The sequence below is a fragment of the Fragaria vesca genome, linkage group LG7, assembly GCF_000184155.1.
Source record: "Fragaria vesca subsp. vesca linkage group LG7, FraVesHawaii_1.0, whole genome shotgun sequence".
NCBI lineage: Eukaryota > Viridiplantae > Streptophyta > Magnoliopsida > Rosales > Rosaceae > Fragaria > Fragaria vesca.
The window spans coordinates 428,269-444,999 of NC_020497.1; the positions used below are offsets into that span (position 1 = coordinate 428,269).

At 37.3% G+C, this 16,731-nt stretch overlaps 3 protein-coding genes and 1 pseudogene across 4 annotated transcripts in view; 2 read left to right on the forward strand and 2 right to left on the reverse strand.

Annotated features, from left to right (window-relative positions):
- LOC101296707 overlaps positions 1 to 2,107 on the forward strand; it is a 10,028-nt gene extending 7,921 nt beyond the window's left edge. Inside the window, exons 2-4 of the mRNA XM_004306406.1 lie at positions 94 to 232; positions 340 to 500; positions 773 to 2,107. Of these exons, the coding sequence (XP_004306454.1) occupies positions 108 to 232; positions 340 to 500; positions 773 to 1,752 (1,266 nt within the window). The 5' untranslated portion in view covers positions 94 to 107 and the 3' untranslated portion in view covers positions 1,753 to 2,107. The remainder of the gene's footprint in view (positions 1 to 93; positions 233 to 339; positions 501 to 772) is intronic.
- Positions 2,108 to 4,491: 2,384 nt separating this feature from the next.
- LOC101296999 lies at positions 4,492 to 8,065 on the forward strand. The gene is made up of 4 exons (XM_004306407.1): positions 4,492 to 4,579; positions 4,676 to 4,812; positions 5,873 to 6,033; positions 6,511 to 8,065. Exons 2-4 carry the CDS (start codon positions 4,688 to 4,690, stop codon positions 7,473 to 7,475), a joined length of 1,251 nt encoding a protein of 416 aa, XP_004306455.1. The 5' UTR covers positions 4,492 to 4,579; positions 4,676 to 4,687; the 3' UTR covers positions 7,476 to 8,065.
- Positions 8,066 to 8,252: 187 nt separating this feature from the next.
- Positions 8,253 to 9,950, reverse strand: LOC101300485 (F-box/FBD/LRR-repeat protein At1g16930-like). The gene is made up of 3 exons (XM_004308139.1): positions 8,982 to 9,950; positions 8,610 to 8,786; positions 8,253 to 8,522 (listed from the first exon to the last, which is right to left on the reverse strand). The coding sequence occupies exons 1-3, from the start codon at positions 9,948 to 9,950 to the stop codon at positions 8,253 to 8,255; spliced, it is 1,416 nt and encodes a 471-aa protein (XP_004308187.1).
- Positions 9,951 to 11,247: 1,297 nt separating this feature from the next.
- LOC101300765 overlaps positions 11,248 to 16,731 on the reverse strand; it is a 9,229-nt pseudogene continuing 3,745 nt past the window's right edge. The window contains exons 3-9 of the transcript XR_185321.1: positions 16,328 to 16,488; positions 15,551 to 15,689; positions 14,499 to 14,582; positions 14,056 to 14,339; positions 13,823 to 13,946; positions 11,890 to 12,097; positions 11,248 to 11,473 (exon numbers count right to left, since the gene is read on the reverse strand). The product of XR_185321.1 is annotated as an E3 ubiquitin-protein ligase RKP-like (transcript). The remainder of the gene's footprint in view (positions 11,474 to 11,889; positions 12,098 to 13,822; positions 13,947 to 14,055; positions 14,340 to 14,498; positions 14,583 to 15,550; positions 15,690 to 16,327; positions 16,489 to 16,731) is intronic.

Genomic DNA, 16,731 nt, shown 5'->3' on the forward strand with positions numbered 1-16,731 from the left:
AAGTACTTAGTCTTCTGTCTTCGTTTGTTTAATTTAATTACTAACATNTGTATATATATATATATATATATATATATGATGTTGATCTCCCAGGTAGGTGGAAGAATATGGAAAACCAGAAAGAAGGTCATGAGCTTATATCCATGACATACACCTGGACGATCGACAACTTCTCTAAGCTCAAAACCCGCAAACACTACTCTGATGGTTTCGTCGTTGGCGATTTCAAATGGTATATATTATATCTCATGCCCTAGCTTGACATTAATTCTCATATATATATATACATGCTGGATCCATCTCACTCAGTTGCCTTTCTAATTGGGTGGTTCCGATCAGGCGGATCGTGGTGTATCCAAAGGGCAGCAATGGGAGGCAATTCTTGTCCATGTACTTGAATGTTGCAGATGCTTCCAAGTTACCATCTGGGTGGAGTAGATATGCCGAGTTCACCTTGACTGTCGTTAATCAATTTAACAGCGACAAATCCATAACCATAGGTATATTTCTTCTTTAATTTACATGCATCTTGTTGGTCTCTCTCACTTCTTCTCTTATTCGATTGCTACCTTATTCCTTGATTCAGTAGAATGATTCTACTTTAGATTGCTACTCTGACTCTGTGTGTGCTTTGCCTAGCTTTTCTTTACTTCAAGCCACTATGTTAATTAGTCTCTGATTGATTATCTATTTCAGTGAATCTGATAAGTTAACCAAACACTGTACGTTTGCTCATTTCTGTCTGGTTTATCCTTGATATCTTGATTTACAGACACTCAGCATCAGTTTAGTGCAAAGAAAAGTGATTGGGGCTTCACATCATTCATGCCTCTAAATGAGCTTTATGACCAGAATGAAGGTTATATTGTGGATGACATATGTATTGTCGAAGCTGAGGTTGCAGTCAGTAAAGCTGACATTAAGGTTCTAAAAGATCAAGAAACTGCCTTTCTCGAGCAGGAACTTCAAAGTCAGTCTTCAGACGTGGATTCTGTGAAATATTCTGACGTTTCGACAACACATACATCACTTTGTTATGAACAGATGCTTGCTTTACATAATTCACTAATTCCTGACCCTGTTCAGACAAATGTTGATTCTCCGCAAGCTCCAAGCCTGAAAATAATACCAAGATCTGATGAAGTGCTTCCTTACCAGGAGACTGATAGCCCAGTTGGCCCTCCCATAGTCGAGGAAAGCATACTTGACGAAAGTGATGATGTTCCCTCCACCCCAGTTGGTGAGCTCATAGATTTCAGGGGGTTAGGGAAAATAGATAAAGCTTTTGTTCCACTGCTGGAAGAAGTCTGTTTGTGGCATCCTTCGTTGATTAGCTGCCAGAGGAAAAGAAGTCGTATGTTTAGTGAATGGGCATTCACAGCTTTGGGTCGAGTATTGCATTTCTTGAACACCACAAAGGTTAGGGATATGATGGAGGATTCATGTGAGCACGATCCTTGTGAGCATCTTCAAGTTTTATGGGAGGAGGTTGAGGCCTTCAAATTTGACTTGAGTTGGCTGCAGCCTTTTGTTCAATCAGCTTTGGGAATGAAGAAGTTTGGGGAGAGGGAAGGAGTATTGAAGAAACTCGGAGAGGATGTTGATGCTTTAGAGACTGAAATGAGGGGGTTGAGGGAGAGGCTAGCTGTTGCGGAGGTAGCTCACAGGCTTGCAAAAGGAGACCTGGAAATAGCAGAGGAAAGCTTTGGCGAGGCAAATATGAATAGCAAGCTTGGTTATGGGAGGCATTAGTAGCCTTGCTGCAGAATTCTTTCTTTCATACTCAGACATTTGCAATGTGTGCAATATATCTAAATGTAATTCAGCTTTCCGAACGTGTATCTATGTATGAGGGCTGCCTGTACTTAAGCTCAATACATAAGAGAATAAAGGAGGCTGGTTTAGCTTGTAATCCATATTTGAAACCAGTGAGCCGGTCACCATTTCCATTCTGGATCAAACTTCTCGCTCAGAGCAGTGTCAGGTGTGAAGTAGTTTTTACCTTTTACCCTTTAATTTTGAGTTGTATGGGAAATGAACCAGTAATTGTTACCCTGGATTTGTGCAACACTGTTTGTGGAAGTGCGCCATTTTATTAAGGGTAAATTCCTCCTATAGTACTTGATGTATCACCAATTGGACATGTTGATACCCAACGTCATGTGTAAATTATGTCGGAATCTTCATCCATTATATCGGGATGAATTAATATTTTGTTTGAAACATTGGATTTTATATTTAAGAAATTTAGATGGTGTAATCTAAACTGTCATGAGATCACTCCACCAAGGTATATCTAATTAATCCATTAAATTAAAAGTAAAGTAATCGGTATTCAGTTATAAACATAAAACATATGTGTTTTGTGGTTTCATGTGTATTAGGTCCGAATCTATATCCATTATATCAAAATGAATTAATATTTTGTTCGAAACATAATTGACTTTTATATTTAAGAAATTTAATCGGTGTAACCTAAACACTCGATCACGCCACTCATATGAGGTTATTGAGGTATGTAATAGGTGTTCAAATCACAAATACGTATATCTTAACACATAATTAAATTTCGTAATATTTTATCAACATAACCAAAAACATTAGTTCATGCTTGTGTACTCCTAAAAGACCTAAAAAATAATGAAGACCTAAAGATGGTCATTGACCCACTAAACACGTGTTTTTCTTATTTTATATTTATAAATAGGACCAAAATGACACTTTTACCCTTATTTAATGGAAAAGTTAACGGGAAATATCAAACTATCTAACTGAACATAATTTATGGTATCAAAGTGTTCTTGTTTAAACGTTAGGTACCTAAGTCTCTAATTGGCCATACATCATGTACCATTGGAGAGGAGGAATTTACCCTTTTATTAAACAATCAGCTACATGAGTCTATTGTTCTCATTACAAATGTCCCAGTCTATACAGATTGCCAGATTGGGGAGTAAAGCAATGTTGAATTGCTCTCACTTGAATTTGACATTCGTCTAAAATTGAACTAACTGAGCAAAAACTGCAGGCTGGTCCAAGTGTTTATAGGGCTTTCTATCTTATTTTGATTGTTGTACATATTCACTCGTATGTTAGTTTGTAGTTTTTACTCTCTTTTTTTTTTTTTTGAAAAGAGGGTAATCAGCCCCCTATTTTATTAAAAATTATAAAGGTAGTTTTTACTCATATTGTTGAGTTTTTAGTTACCACACCCAACTCTTAGACCGAGGACACAACGCCCCTCGTAGCTCGTCCGACGATAACGCCGTGACTCCCGTGAGGGTGTGCCGCTGGACCCTGCAGCCTCTCTTCCTTGACGTACAAAAGTGTTGCTTACGGTTTTGGGAAAAGTCTCTCTCACTACTGAATAATATCTTTTTCTCTCTCTAAAAAAATATATATATATATATACATATTAATTTCCATATTTCATTAAAAAAGGAAGCATGTGAGTGAGAAGGAGGCAGTTTTTTTAATTTTTTATGTGAGAAAATACAACAGTACAAACTACAAAGAAAAGCCCCGATTCAGCCCCCTCCACTCAAATCAAAGTAAAAAAGCAGGCGTGACTCGTGAGAAGGAGGCAGTTGTTGGGTCTCTTCTGTGGATTTTTGTGTGTATGGTCGTCTGTCTGGGCTGGCAATCGGGTTTATCTCGAGTGCGGATGTTAGAGCTAATTTGATATTGTTGTGACTTAAAAAAAAAATTAAAACTAGTGTTGTTGTACTACGAAAATAATCGGTTGTGAATTAAAACAGTTTTGAGTTTGGTAAATATTATTTGTAAGTGTTGTCAGGATAAAATTTATTAATTTCTAATGTTTTTAATGATAATTATTTTTAAAAGTAAATTTCAGGAGTTGCTGCCAGTAACCCTGTAATTTTTTAAAAAAAAACTGGTTTTTTTTATTTATCAAATACTATAAAATTAAAAGTTCAGATAAAATCTGATTTTTCTAAAAGCAAAACTATACCAAACTAGATCTTAGAGACGTGAAAAATCAGCTTGATTGATTGATCGTGCAAGGACTTGATGAATCTTGGCTAGTGGCTTTGTTTGTGTCTTTCTTTTTTTTGTTATGTATTTTGTGTCAATCTTGTAAACTTTGTGATCCAGATGCTACTACTTTGGTTCCAAATTCGTGTATTCTTGGTATTTCAAAGAAGGTTATCTTATAAGAAAAATATCAAGAGCAAAATTGGAAATATCAAGAGCAAAATTGGAAATATCAAGAGCAAAATTGGAAAATATGAGACTGATTGATGAGAAACAAAGAAGAAAAAGGAAGATTGCAAGCTGTTTTCAGAGTGTGACAGTCAGACAGTGCAGAGCCCCAGATCTGAGCAGCAACTCCGGAGAGTCGAGTTGACGGGACCCACTGACGCGTTTGTGGCGCTGTGGCTTGCCACCCTGTCACCACCACAAATATCTAAGGCCTCTACTCTCTACACTACGTCCGTCTGCTCCATCCACAAATATCTCAAACAAACCTCAACCACCACATTTCACACAGACCCAACTCCTCTCTCTCTCTCTCTCTCTCTCTCTCTCTCTACTACTAGTCTTCAACTTCAAAAGGGTAAGCATAGTACCGATTCTCTGAATCTAAACCAGCTTCTGCACGTTGCCTCTGTTACATATGACGTTCTTAATGATTTGATTTGGTTACGTATAGGTATACAAGAACATGGAAAACCAGCAGGCGGGTCATGAGCTTATATCCATGACATACACCTGGACTATTGACAACTTCTCCAAGCTCAATACCCAGAAGCATTACTCCGATGGTTTCGTCGTCGGCGATTTCAAATGGTATATCTCATCTCACACTCTCGTAAAGTCCCAGTTTGTGTTTGAGGTTTCAGGACAGTTTTTGCTTGCTTTTATCGTTGTGGGATTTCAGCGCTTTTGGTAAAACATTCATGTTTCTTAAGTTTGCAGTAGATCGAAAACCACAAATATTAAAAGCAGGTCCTGCCTGTTTTTAACATCTGCTTTTACAGATCAGCTGTGTTTTTTCAGTGTTGTTCTGATTGTTTGATCATATTGGACTCATTAGTCTTTGGGACAAGGCAGCTAATATCACCGATCAGAACTTTTTGTTTTTGGGTTTTTTTTTCATTCGGTCAAATTAATTGAACGGAGATTGATTTTACTGTTTTGAATCAAATTTTAAGCTATGGGTACAGGTTGGTGATCTCATGTACTGATTATAGCTCAAGATTACCCTTTGCGTTATTTGCGTCTTGTTTCTCTCCGTGGAGTTTTCTGTTATTTTCTTCAAGTTTTTTTATTTGTTAGATTCACCAAGGTTGATCAATTATACAAAGTTTTTGACAGGAAGCTTGAATTGCGTATAACTTTCATATATACACTCTCAATATCATACAAAGTTATTGGTAAATGGTTATTTCGAATCGATCATGAGAATCTTGGAGTGGGGAGTTCACAAAATATAGACTTTCTGAAATCATGTTCATGGATAGAGGTTATCTTCTTCTTTTTGATCAATACATGAAGAGAGTTTAATGAATAGTCACTTGTTTTATATGATTTACATGAACGCAGAGGGTCTTATTTTGTTCTTGTTCATGCCTAAAATCATAATTTTTTTAACATGAGAGAAATTCCTTGAGGGAATCTGAACTTTTTGAATTCATGGACATCCTCATGACAAGAGTTTGCTGAGGCAAGGCAAATCATCTTGGCTATGACTAAGACTATCATGTCTATTTTGATTTAAGTATACCTGATTATTCTGTTGTTAGATTCACGGTACCAAACAGATTTGCTTCACAGCTTCATAGCTGAGTGTCTTTGAAAGATTATTCTCACTGCTTCACAAACTTACTTGGTTTTTTTCTTTTATCAGGCGGATTGTGGTGTACCCAAAGGGGAGCAATGGGAAGCAATACTTGTCCATGTACTTGAATGTGGCAGATGCTTCAAAGTTACCATCTGGGTGGAGTAGATATGCCGAGTTCACCTTAACTGTCGTTAATCAATTTAACGGCGACAAGTCGATAACCATAGGTATATTTCTTCATGATGTTACTCTCTTCTTCATCTTGTTTGTCCATCTCACTTTTTCTGCTTGGGCCTTTTTCTCTTATTCAATTGCAAGCTGATTTGTTAATGCAGTAGAATGATTCTACTTTAGATTGCAACTCAATGTCTGAGTGGCTTTCTTTACTTAAAGCACTGTGTTACTCTTTGCTATTTCTCTCACTTAATCTATTAAGCGAACCAAACACACTACATTTGCTCATTTCTTTCTGGTTTCTTAAGTATTGTAACACTCTTTCTTTTAACTAATTTTACGTGCTGATCGAAGGCTTACTTGCTCTATACTGCTGATAATATATGCGCTGAATTTCTTTTTTCTAAATCAGCAACTTAATGGTGTCTCTTAATAATACCGGACCCCTTATTATGTTTTCATATTACTGCTCCACGAGCTGTGCATTTTCTTTTCCATGTTTTTTTGATCCTTCACATCTTGATTTACAGACACACAGCATCAGTTCAGTGCAAAAAAAAGTGATTGGGGCTTCACATCCTTCATGCCTCTAAGTGAGCTATTTGACCAGAATGAAGGGTATATCGTGGATGACATATGTGTTGTTGAAGCTGAGGTTGCAGTCAGTAAAGCTGACATTAAAGTTCTAAAAGACCAAGAAACTGCCTTTCTCGGGCAGGAACTTCAAAGTCAGTCTTCAGACGTGGATTCTGGGAAATATTCAGAAGCTTCAACGGCTCATACATCACTTTGTTATGAACAGGTGGTTGCTTTCGAGGATTCACTAAATTCTGACCCTGTTCAAACAAATGTTGATTCTGCGCAAGTTCCACACTTGAAAATAGAACCAAGATCCGATCAAGTGCTGCCTTACCAGGAGACTGATAGCCCTGTTGGCCCTCCCATAGTCGAGGAAAGCGATGAAGCTCCCTCCACGCTAGTTAGCGAGCTCATCAATTTCAGGGGACTAGGGAAAATAGATAAAGCTTTTGTTCCACTGTTGGAGGAAGCCTGTTTGTGGCATCCTTCGTTGATTAGCTGCCAGAGGAAAAGAAGTCGCATGTTTAGTGAATGGGCATTCACAGCTTTGGGTCGACTATTGCATTTTCTGAATACCACAAGGGTTAAGGATATGATGGAGGATTCATGTGAGCACGATCCATGTGAGCATCTTCAAGTTTTGTGGGAGGAGGTTGAGGCCTTTAGATTTGACTTGAGTTGGCTGGAGCCTTTTGTTCAGTCAGCTTTGGGAATGAAGAAGTTTGGGGAGAGGGAAGGAGTATTGAAGAAACTCGGAGAGGATGTTGATGCTTTAGAGACTGAAATGAGGGGGTTGAGGGAGAGGCTAGCTGTTGCTGAGGTAGCTCACAGGCTTGCAAAAGGAGATCTGGAAATGGCAGAGGAAAGCTTTGGCGAGGAAAATATGAACAGGAAGCTCGGTTATGGGAGCCATTAGCCTCGCAGCAGATTTCTTTCTTTGAGATGCAGGCGTGTGCATTATATCTAAAGATGTGCAATCCAGTTTCCTAGATGATATCTATGCATGGGGCTGCTTGTGGCTTCAGTTCAATGTACAAGTGAATAAACGAAACTGGTTTAAATTTTGTTTGATCACCATATCCATTCTGGACCAAACATCTTGCTCAGAGCAATGGCAGGTAGGAGAAGTTTTTACCCTTTAATTTTTAGTGCTTTTCTGGTACTTCTATTAGGATGAAGTCTATTGTTGATGTACAAATTCAATCATGTCAGTTTGTAGTTCTCCTACTGATAAAATGGATAAGTATAAGAATTTTGCTGGGAAGAGTTGTTCGTTTAAATTCGAATTGATTAGTTAGCTCAAGTTTCATTACAATTTGGTGACCAACTGTGGAGTGAAAATTTAGTGTCACCCCCAGGTCTTATATCCAAGTAGCTGAACAATTGTGTTGCCCATGCACTAATCAGTAGTAACATCCTCCCCGCATGTCCGATTGTCTTCTGAAGCAGTGTCTTAACTTGTTTGATGTAATATGCTTTCCAACTCAGATTCAAACTTGGAAGGTTGTTTACATTGCATACAACAAAACGAAATTGTTTGTGTTTCTGGGATCCAATATTTACTTATTTAGTGTCTGATAGATGCCATGCCTGGTTAAAAATGGCCCCATAAGATGAAACATCATAGTGAAGAGTCGACACCAAAAAGAAAAAGAAAAATAACTTTCGTATCATTTAACTTGGTGCTATTTCCTCACCGGATCTCGTGAATCATAACCATGACTCTCGAGGCAATGTTCTTGCATCTGATCATCTTCCGTTGCAAGGTATCTGATTGCTGGAATCCCGGACGATACCGAATAACAATCTTCTTCAAATTCGGAGCATTTTCGAGAATGTACTTTGCAAACTCAATCTCATTAGACCCACTGGAGAGGTCTATGCTCAAAACCTTCAGGTGGTTAACAAAAGCTAAGTTTTGCGATTCCCAGTATTCCTTATCAAATCCAGATGAAGACTGTGACTGCAATGTGGCAAACAAGCTTGTTAACATCTAGAACAGAGATTTCACAAAACATAGACAAATTGACAGCTACGATTTGAAACTCACTATAGTTTTAGGGTCCCCAATAGGTGAATTAGAACTTATGGTCAAGCTGAGCAGAAGACCAGTCCTTCTGAGAAGAGAGGCCGCTATGGGAACCGTGTCGTTACTGAAGCTCGTAAGATAAACAGTCAGTACAAGAATGGGCAATGGTGTTTGCATGGAACATCCTTTGAACATTGCCTGCAATTTTCAAAACCAAATTACTAAATTTATCTCAGTATCAAGTTTAACACATCAAATTTCACATTTGTTACTATATATACACCTTAGAGCTAGACAATATGCTACAATGTACATGAAAAACAACTTAAACTTTCACATAAATAGCATTTCCAACTGTTAGGGTACTGAAGGATAAAGGTAGTGTTTGTTTACCTTCATGGTGTTCTCATTTAGACCAAGAACTTTAGTCCCACAGATACTGGAAAAGACCTCAGATAAATTGTGGTATACCGTAGGCTCAAGAAAAATTTGAGCTGTTTGCAAATTCAGAAATTTTCCCAGATCAAGGGTATTCAAGACCTTGCCCACCCATGTCAGTTTTCGCAGATTTGGAGCAGAAATCTTCAGTGAGCAGTTCCCAGGGAAAGAATTAAAGTTCCAGTTGATGGAAATGCTTGCAAGCTTTTCACCAGAGATGTAAAGCGTGATCAGGTCCGTACCAGAAAACTCAAATGATTCCAATGACGAGCTTAGAATGACAATATGCTTCAGCCCTTTAACATTAATAAGGTGTAATTTCTTAATGCATTTGCAGCTATAGGAGATCCACTTGCAAAGCCTTTGATCATCTACTATTGTTACAGAATTCAAATGCAAGTAATGGAGATTGCAGGAAAGAGATAATGGTGGTGCTTCCAGAGTCATCTCATTCAAGCATACTAATACTAGAGTCTGGAATGATTTCGACTGATATAGGCAAGAGGGCAGCCCAAACGTGAATCCAGCATATGTTGAGGAGAAACGAAGGTTAAGCTCTTCAACATTACACCTTACTGCGTTATGAATCCACGAGGTTATTCGATATAACTCCTCGCAGTCTTTATTTGCAACGCCGAGTGTATGGAATATCCAATTAATGTAAAAGCGCTGCATCTTATTATCACCACGCTGAAACATGTATCTATCCAAGAAACACATGAGTTCTCCAAGCTTCTGGTAGTTTCCTCCTGCATAACAATTTGCAAGATTCACTAATGGAACTGAGAGGTAAAATTCTCTGCATCTTTTCGACACAGCACCTACACAAGCGAGATCTTTGACAAAGAGGAAGGACAGAATATGGTGAGCAACTTCGTCTGGAAGATCACTAAATCTGTCTGACCATAACTTCTTGCACGACATCATTGTGAAGGGCTCACGGTGTTATTTTGCTCAGCTACAACATTCAAAGTAATAACCGCAATTAATCTTCATCATACTCTTGTGATAGTAATCAAAGAAACAATGAACAAAGTATTTTGCATTGATAAAGCGATCTCATCATCTAATAAAAAAAAAGAAAAAAAAGAGGAACAATTAACTCACAGTTACAACGCATAAGAACCCAGGTATTTTAGTATACTAGCTAGCCATGCAGAGAATAGAAGACGATCGCATCAATCATTGGCATAGAAGAAGAAAAAAAAACTAGTCGAATTTAGACCTCAAACACTGTAATCAAGATTCACTCTGGAAGTCTCTCTGTTATCTTACTCAACATGAACAAAGATTAGGGTTTTGGGGTTAGAGTTATACCTCAAAGATGGAGACGACGGCCGACGGCCTGAGATGAGAGAACCTTGAAATATAAGGCAAGACTGTCCCTATATATAATCCCTAATAAAAACTTGCAAAACTAATTAAGTTGCCGTCACACCCCCCCGGTTGCCATGTATGGTGATGTGCATTATTATTTTCTTTTCTCTTCTCGTTAATAATAATTTTTTTATTATTATTAATATCATCCAATGAGAAATTTTAATCACAAATCTCAAATTTCGAAAAACACATTCTATTTTTCAGTAATTTAATTACTGATTTATCCCTCATTAGTGTAAAAATGAAACTAAATTCTTTCGGTCATTATGCAGTGACACATGAAGGATAAATCGGTCTCCAAAGGTATTATCAGGATACAAGAATCACATGAAGGCATGGCAGCATTAACAGACCTCGATGTTCTTGATATATATAAGCAGTGTGGATGATTTATCAGGGTAGAAATGGACTCTGGTTCAGTTCCAATAAAATGCGGTACTTGTTCAGCCAGTCTCAGTCAGCTGCTGCGCAGATAAAGACGAATTATATTGTAAACATCAAAAGCTTGGGATTGTGGAGGGAGAGGATTTGATGTAGCTCGAATGACATCATCTGTCCAGACGTACTGTTACTCACCTTCTTTATACTCCACAGTTCTTTGTTCCTCTTTGGAACCTTGACTCTTCTCTTCTTAATAGTAATTTCATTTCCCTTGCAATATTCCATGTGAATGGCATTTCTCTCTTACTTGTTCTAGCAAATAATGGCTATGATAGAAGTTCCGATGAAACAGTCAAATTTAAAGTTATGCCTTTACAAATCATATGTATCTCCATAGTGAACAAATTACACAACAGGCACTGAATTGAAATACGAAGATAGATGAAAAGGACCTAGTGGACTAAAGGTTACGGGAGCTAACCCAGTTGTAATCCAATAGGTACTGAAATCTGCAATTAAAACTGTCAAGGCACCCCATGCTTGCAAATATGCTCACAACATCATTGTGCTCCCTGCATTCCATCTGTTCACTAGCATTTATCAGGTTCAAGATAATACCCACCAGAGGTGCCAATACCATCCCTCGGTTAACTTTTTCTAAAGATTGACCATGTCGTCTCAGAGACCTGCAAAAACAATATTGCATAGATGATATGTTAGTTAACTAGCCCACAGATCTACTTATCATAGATTACGTAGACAAGTTTATGAAGACCAACTCGTGCAATAAATTTCTCAGAGTTCAAAATGCTAAGTCAGTCGTGGATCACATAAAGTGAACAAGGAGGAAAGTTTGCCGTCTTTATCAATGCCATTGCATGTGTCCCACAATATTCAACATGGCAATTGCAGTTTACAGGAGTTGAGCAAGAAATAGATTAAAAAAATGATACAAGGAACAAAGGATGGGATGCACTTAGAACTTGGTTTTTATCCCTTCTTTTCTCTTTACTCCTCTTAAGTCATATTTGGGAGTACAAGTCATATCTGAAGATAACTCAAAAGTAATAACAAACTTATATTTGCAAGCACAGAATCTTACAAGTCAAAAAACTCGGTGTCTTCTGCTGAAGTGATGTGGTTCAGAATAAAGAAAATCAGCTCAGTCAACCTTCGAAGGTTTGTATCAGCCCCAGATAGAAATGCTTGAGGTATCTCATGAGTACGAAATTCCAAAACCCTTGCAAGATTGCATGAAAGATCATATATCACAGTATCACACTGCACTTCTTTTGCTGGAACTCTAACACCTGCAGATGCTTACTTAAATTAGACAAATATAGAGTTTAAGTATAAAAACAAATTCAGTTTACCCCCTCAAAGGGTTAAAATCAGTTTGCTCCCTCTAACTTTTTTTTTTTTTGTTGACTTTCATTTTGGTCAAAAGTCCAAACTACCCCTTCATTCAATTTTTTCTATTTCCTCACATGTTTTCTTTTTCTTTCTTTCTCTGCCCTCTCTCCCCTTTCATCCCAACCATTTCCACCACCACCAACCCTCCACTTCTCAATCAAATCCCTCACCATCTATACTTCCCCAGACCCCATTTTCTCTCAATCAAATCACCACCATCTAAATTTCCCAAAACCCCATTTCGACATTCCACTCATCTGCGCCCCTCAACTTCTCCTCCCTCCAACTCGAGCCTCCTCCGGTGACCACCCCATCCTCTTGTTTCAATGAGAAAAGCTCGCCCTTCTAATTGAAAGTGGTTGTTGGAGGCGAGGAGGCTTATGGCGGCGTTGAGAGCCAGGTCATGGAGTATGGGGTCTGGGATTTGAGTATTTGGGGATGGAGATAGAGAAAGTTAGGTCTAATGGAGAGATAAGAGAGATCTGAAGTTCTAAACGAGAAGAAAGAAAGAAAAAAATGTGAAGGTGAAAAAAAAAGGAAAAGAAAGAAAAGTGAAGAAATAGAAAGAAATTTGTATTGAGGGGTGGTTTGGATTATTCGTCCATATTGAGGAACAAAAACTGAAATGTGACATCACAATAGGTCGAATATTTGAAATTTGGACCAAACTGAAAGTTTAGGGATGAGTTTGATTAAAAAAACAAAGATGAGGGACCAAACTGATTTTAGCCCTAAAGTTTGAGGGGGTAAACTGAATTTAATCCTAAACAATATATAGCCAAGGAATTTTTTTTTTTCATTTTTGCTAGATACACTAGTTGTCTGTGGTCAAACATAAGGAGAAAAAAATCTTCGTCAAACCTATGTGCCCTAACCCTCTTTCTTCCTGTTGAATGATCAGTCCAAGTTCAAAAGTAATACCATTTACAGACAGAGGGGAGAGGGAAGGTAGGGAGGAGGAAGCTGACACTCGGATCTCCGCCAAAACTTACAGAACTAAGATCCATCGGAATTTGACATACCCAGCTTAAAAACATGAGAGATTGCTTAGTTAACTTTATTACTTCTCTTCATTCTTTTCTCTCTTTTCAGCACTTCAAAACTTTTTCCCCCAGAAATGGAAATAAGATGGATGAGAACAATGTTCGATTTGGTTTTACAAAGTTGCAAACTGAGTTAAGGTTCACAGATAATTTTTGATATTTTCACCCTTATTTTTTTTACTTTGGAAAACTAAGTCAACCTAATTACACCCCCTGCCAAAATTATCTTCATATCAATTTTCACATTAATGAAAACACTTCCTCTTCCATTGTGCATTCTGCCCTAGCCAACTTACACAGGATAATACCACTGACACCAGACATCAACGTCGAACTCATCACTTTGTTATCTATATTAACCAAGATTTGAGTGCTATTGTACATGGATCTGATCCAGTATGACTGCACCAACCACGGCTCCACCACAGGATTTGTGCAAGCAGAGAATTTTCTTTTCCTAAATAGACATTAGGGGTCTGATGATAATTCACTAATATAGGTAAAGTAGGTATATTTGCAGGCTTGTTCCAATAACTAAAGAACATACGCATGCCCTAATACGAAGGAGATTATCCATACCTGGTACTTTTCTTGCATTTCTCTAACAGAAATCAGTCATTGTCCAACTGAGAGTGTTAAACAGGCGATTGAGAAAAGCTGAGAACAACGCTTCATCACTGATACAAGTTTGCCCTAACAACCTCTACATGGATTGAAAAGCCAAAGAAGACAAAATATGGTGACAATCAGAACCTACTCAGGGTTAAAAAAAAATTACGATTATAGTTCTAAAAAAAGACGAAGATGTTCACCTGGAAGATGATGGATGATGACGATGATGATTCTCCATGCTTTGATGAGCCAAACCCAGATCCCTTGCACAAACGCAAAAGAATGTTTGTTACTGGGATCCAGGATCTATTATCAAATGCTGACAGCAATGCCTTTGGCATCCTCTGTTTCACTGCTTCATTGCTCTCAAACGCAGCCAATATTCTTTGTACTGTACCAAGACCGAGATAGATTGGAGAAGTAGATCCCTAAGATCTGCACTAGATATTCGAGGGTCGTTGAAATGTGTAACCACAAAGGTGATCTGAGAAACAAGAAACAAATAGCAGTTATTAAAAAATATAGAAGTCAAAAACTCATCATCTTAGTAGCAGTCAATATATTAAGGAAACAAAGATAAAACTACAAAAAGCAATAGTTCACACACAAAAAAAAAAAAAAAGACAAACTAGATGAAACATACAAATGAAGCGAGGCCTTGCTTGATAAATATTGATGACGGGACAAATGGAGGATCACACTTACGCGACACATGAAAGCAGTCAACCTGCACGGGAAATAATCAATCAATGAGTAATGAAAACGAGAATTACAGGTCCAAATAGATGAGAGAAATTGGCTCTATGATAGATAGTATTTCCAGGATCTTAGAACAGAGTAGGTCCAGTATTTCTATCCCACTTTTGGCTGTTCCTGATTGTCAAGAACAATAGAGATAGAAACTTTGAAGAAAAATGTAAGACTTGCTATACTGCACTAAAATTTCACCGAACTATAAAACATCCTAATGTAATTCCAGTACTGTGTCTACCTGAGATGGTTCTGGAATATTTCAGTAATGTGCGAATATTATCAACAATGAAACATTCAGTGAAAGAAATTGAAGAAAGATTATTCTTATTGAAGCAAATGTTCATTCTTATCACCAATGAAACATTCAGTGAAATAAATGGAAGAAAGATTATTCTTAGGACTAAATTCAGTTTACCCCCTCAAACTTTAAGACTAAAATCAGTTTGGTCCTTGGTCTTTTTTTTAAATCACGTTGGTCCTTGTACTCTCAAATGACATCATTTAAGTCCAAAATTTGAATTTTAGTGCAAAAATGGGTGAGTTTGGTCTTTGAAAAATGACGTTTTTTCATCGTTAGAATATTTATTTGCCCTCTTTGTAGGTTAAAAAGCTCAAATGTGAATCCCCATGTCAGTTTCAAGTCAGCAAATGATATTATTTTTAGAGCCATATTAAAATTTTGGACTTAGTTGATGATGTATGAGAGTATAAGGACCAACATGATTAAAACAAAAAGTCAAGGATCAAACTGATTTTAGCCCTAAAATTCAAAGGGTTAAACTGAATTTAATCCTTATTCTTAATGAAGCATATGTTCATTCTTATCACATGCAACCAAACCACGGGCAAATACAAGCGTTTGTAATTAAAAACATGTTTGCACAATTTTTTGTGAGGGCAACCATGCGTAGGTATTTGAAATAAACAAATCATTTGATTTACCAGAGCTTCAAGATAGTATTCAGGGACATAAGTGAACAACAAATCCACTTTGCTAAGGATAAGAAGCAACTGAACAGTCCACATGCATGTTGCATACATTCCTCTTTGCTTCCATCTAGAGGATAGGGAGATACGGAACCTATAAGGCATGACAGAGTGAGCAAGAGAAACAGAGCATGTAAATGTATGCAAAGAACCACATACTGTATATTGAGTCACTGGCTAAACCGTCTTTTTATTAAGAATTAAATTCAGTTTACCCCCATGAAATTTGGGAGTAACTTCATGTTAATCCTTATACTTTCAATTTCATCAGTTTACCCCTCAAACTTTTGAATTTTCCTCAAGCGTGACCAAATGTCCTATATCCTGTCCAAATCGAACGTTAACTGCTGATAATTTTAACCTTAACTGTGAGGCCAGTATCTAGAATTTAGGCAAATCGGACCTTATATGTCCAAATCGAATCTTAACTGCTGATAATTAAAGGTCAATTCAAACGGAATATGAGAATTTGGGCACGGCAGACAGAAATTGAAGAGTTCAAGGGGTAAACTGATGAAAATAAAAGTGTAGGGACTAACATGAAGTCACCCCCAAACCATAAGGGGGTAAACTGAATTTAATTCTTTTATCAAAGATACTCCAGTGAACAGTAGACCTGATATTATGGTTACTAAATTTCTGTATCACATTTTCTAATGACATCTAAGGGAAAAGGATGGAGAAAAAAATACATAAATCTTGAAACCAAGCTGCTCCTCGTGATTATCTTACCAGGCACATTGTCTAACAGAATCTATGACCTCTTCTCTATGTACATTACGAGCTTCTTTCAAATGCTTCAATTGCTCAAAACAAGGTCCTTCTCTGATTTTTTTATCAGTTTCTTCAAGATTGGCTATTGACTGCAACTGGTGATTCATGTAATATGATGCCTACAACCAGAAATCTCAGTAATTCAGATATCTACAACATTCAGGAACAATCACAACCAAACGTACAGTACATAAAACAGTATAATTGAAAAGAGTATGATCATGAGGAAAATAAATTCTAACAAGGATCTGATAGATCTATGGTTCAAACCAAAATATATGTCAGATTTTAAGTAAAACATAATTTAAATTAAATAAATCTGGAATGCGGAAAACAGATGTTATTAACTTATTTATATATAT

Bases quoted from the DNA above. Each gene is read 5' to 3' on its own strand.
- LOC101296999 (XM_004306407.1), top strand. From the start codon at position 4,688: ATGGAAAACCAGCAGGCGGGTCATGAGCTTATATCCATGACATACACC. The intron at 4,813-5,872 runs GTATATCTCATC...TTCTTTTATCAG, and splicing joins GTCGTCGGCGATTTCAAATG to GCGGATTGTGGTGTACCCAA. The intron at 6,034-6,510 runs GTATATTTCTTC...CTTGATTTACAG, and splicing joins CGACAAGTCGATAACCATAG to ACACACAGCATCAGTTCAGT.
- LOC101300485 (XM_004308139.1), bottom strand. From the start codon at position 9,950: ATGTCGTGCAAGAAGTTATGGTCAGACAGATTTAGTGATCTTCCAGAC. The intron at 8,787-8,981 runs GTAAACAAACAC...TGAAAATTGCAG, and splicing joins TAAATGAGAACACCATGAAG to GCAATGTTCAAAGGATGTTC. The intron at 8,523-8,609 runs GTGAGTTTCAAA...GCCACATTGCAG, and splicing joins TTGGGGACCCTAAAACTATA to TCACAGTCTTCATCTGGATT.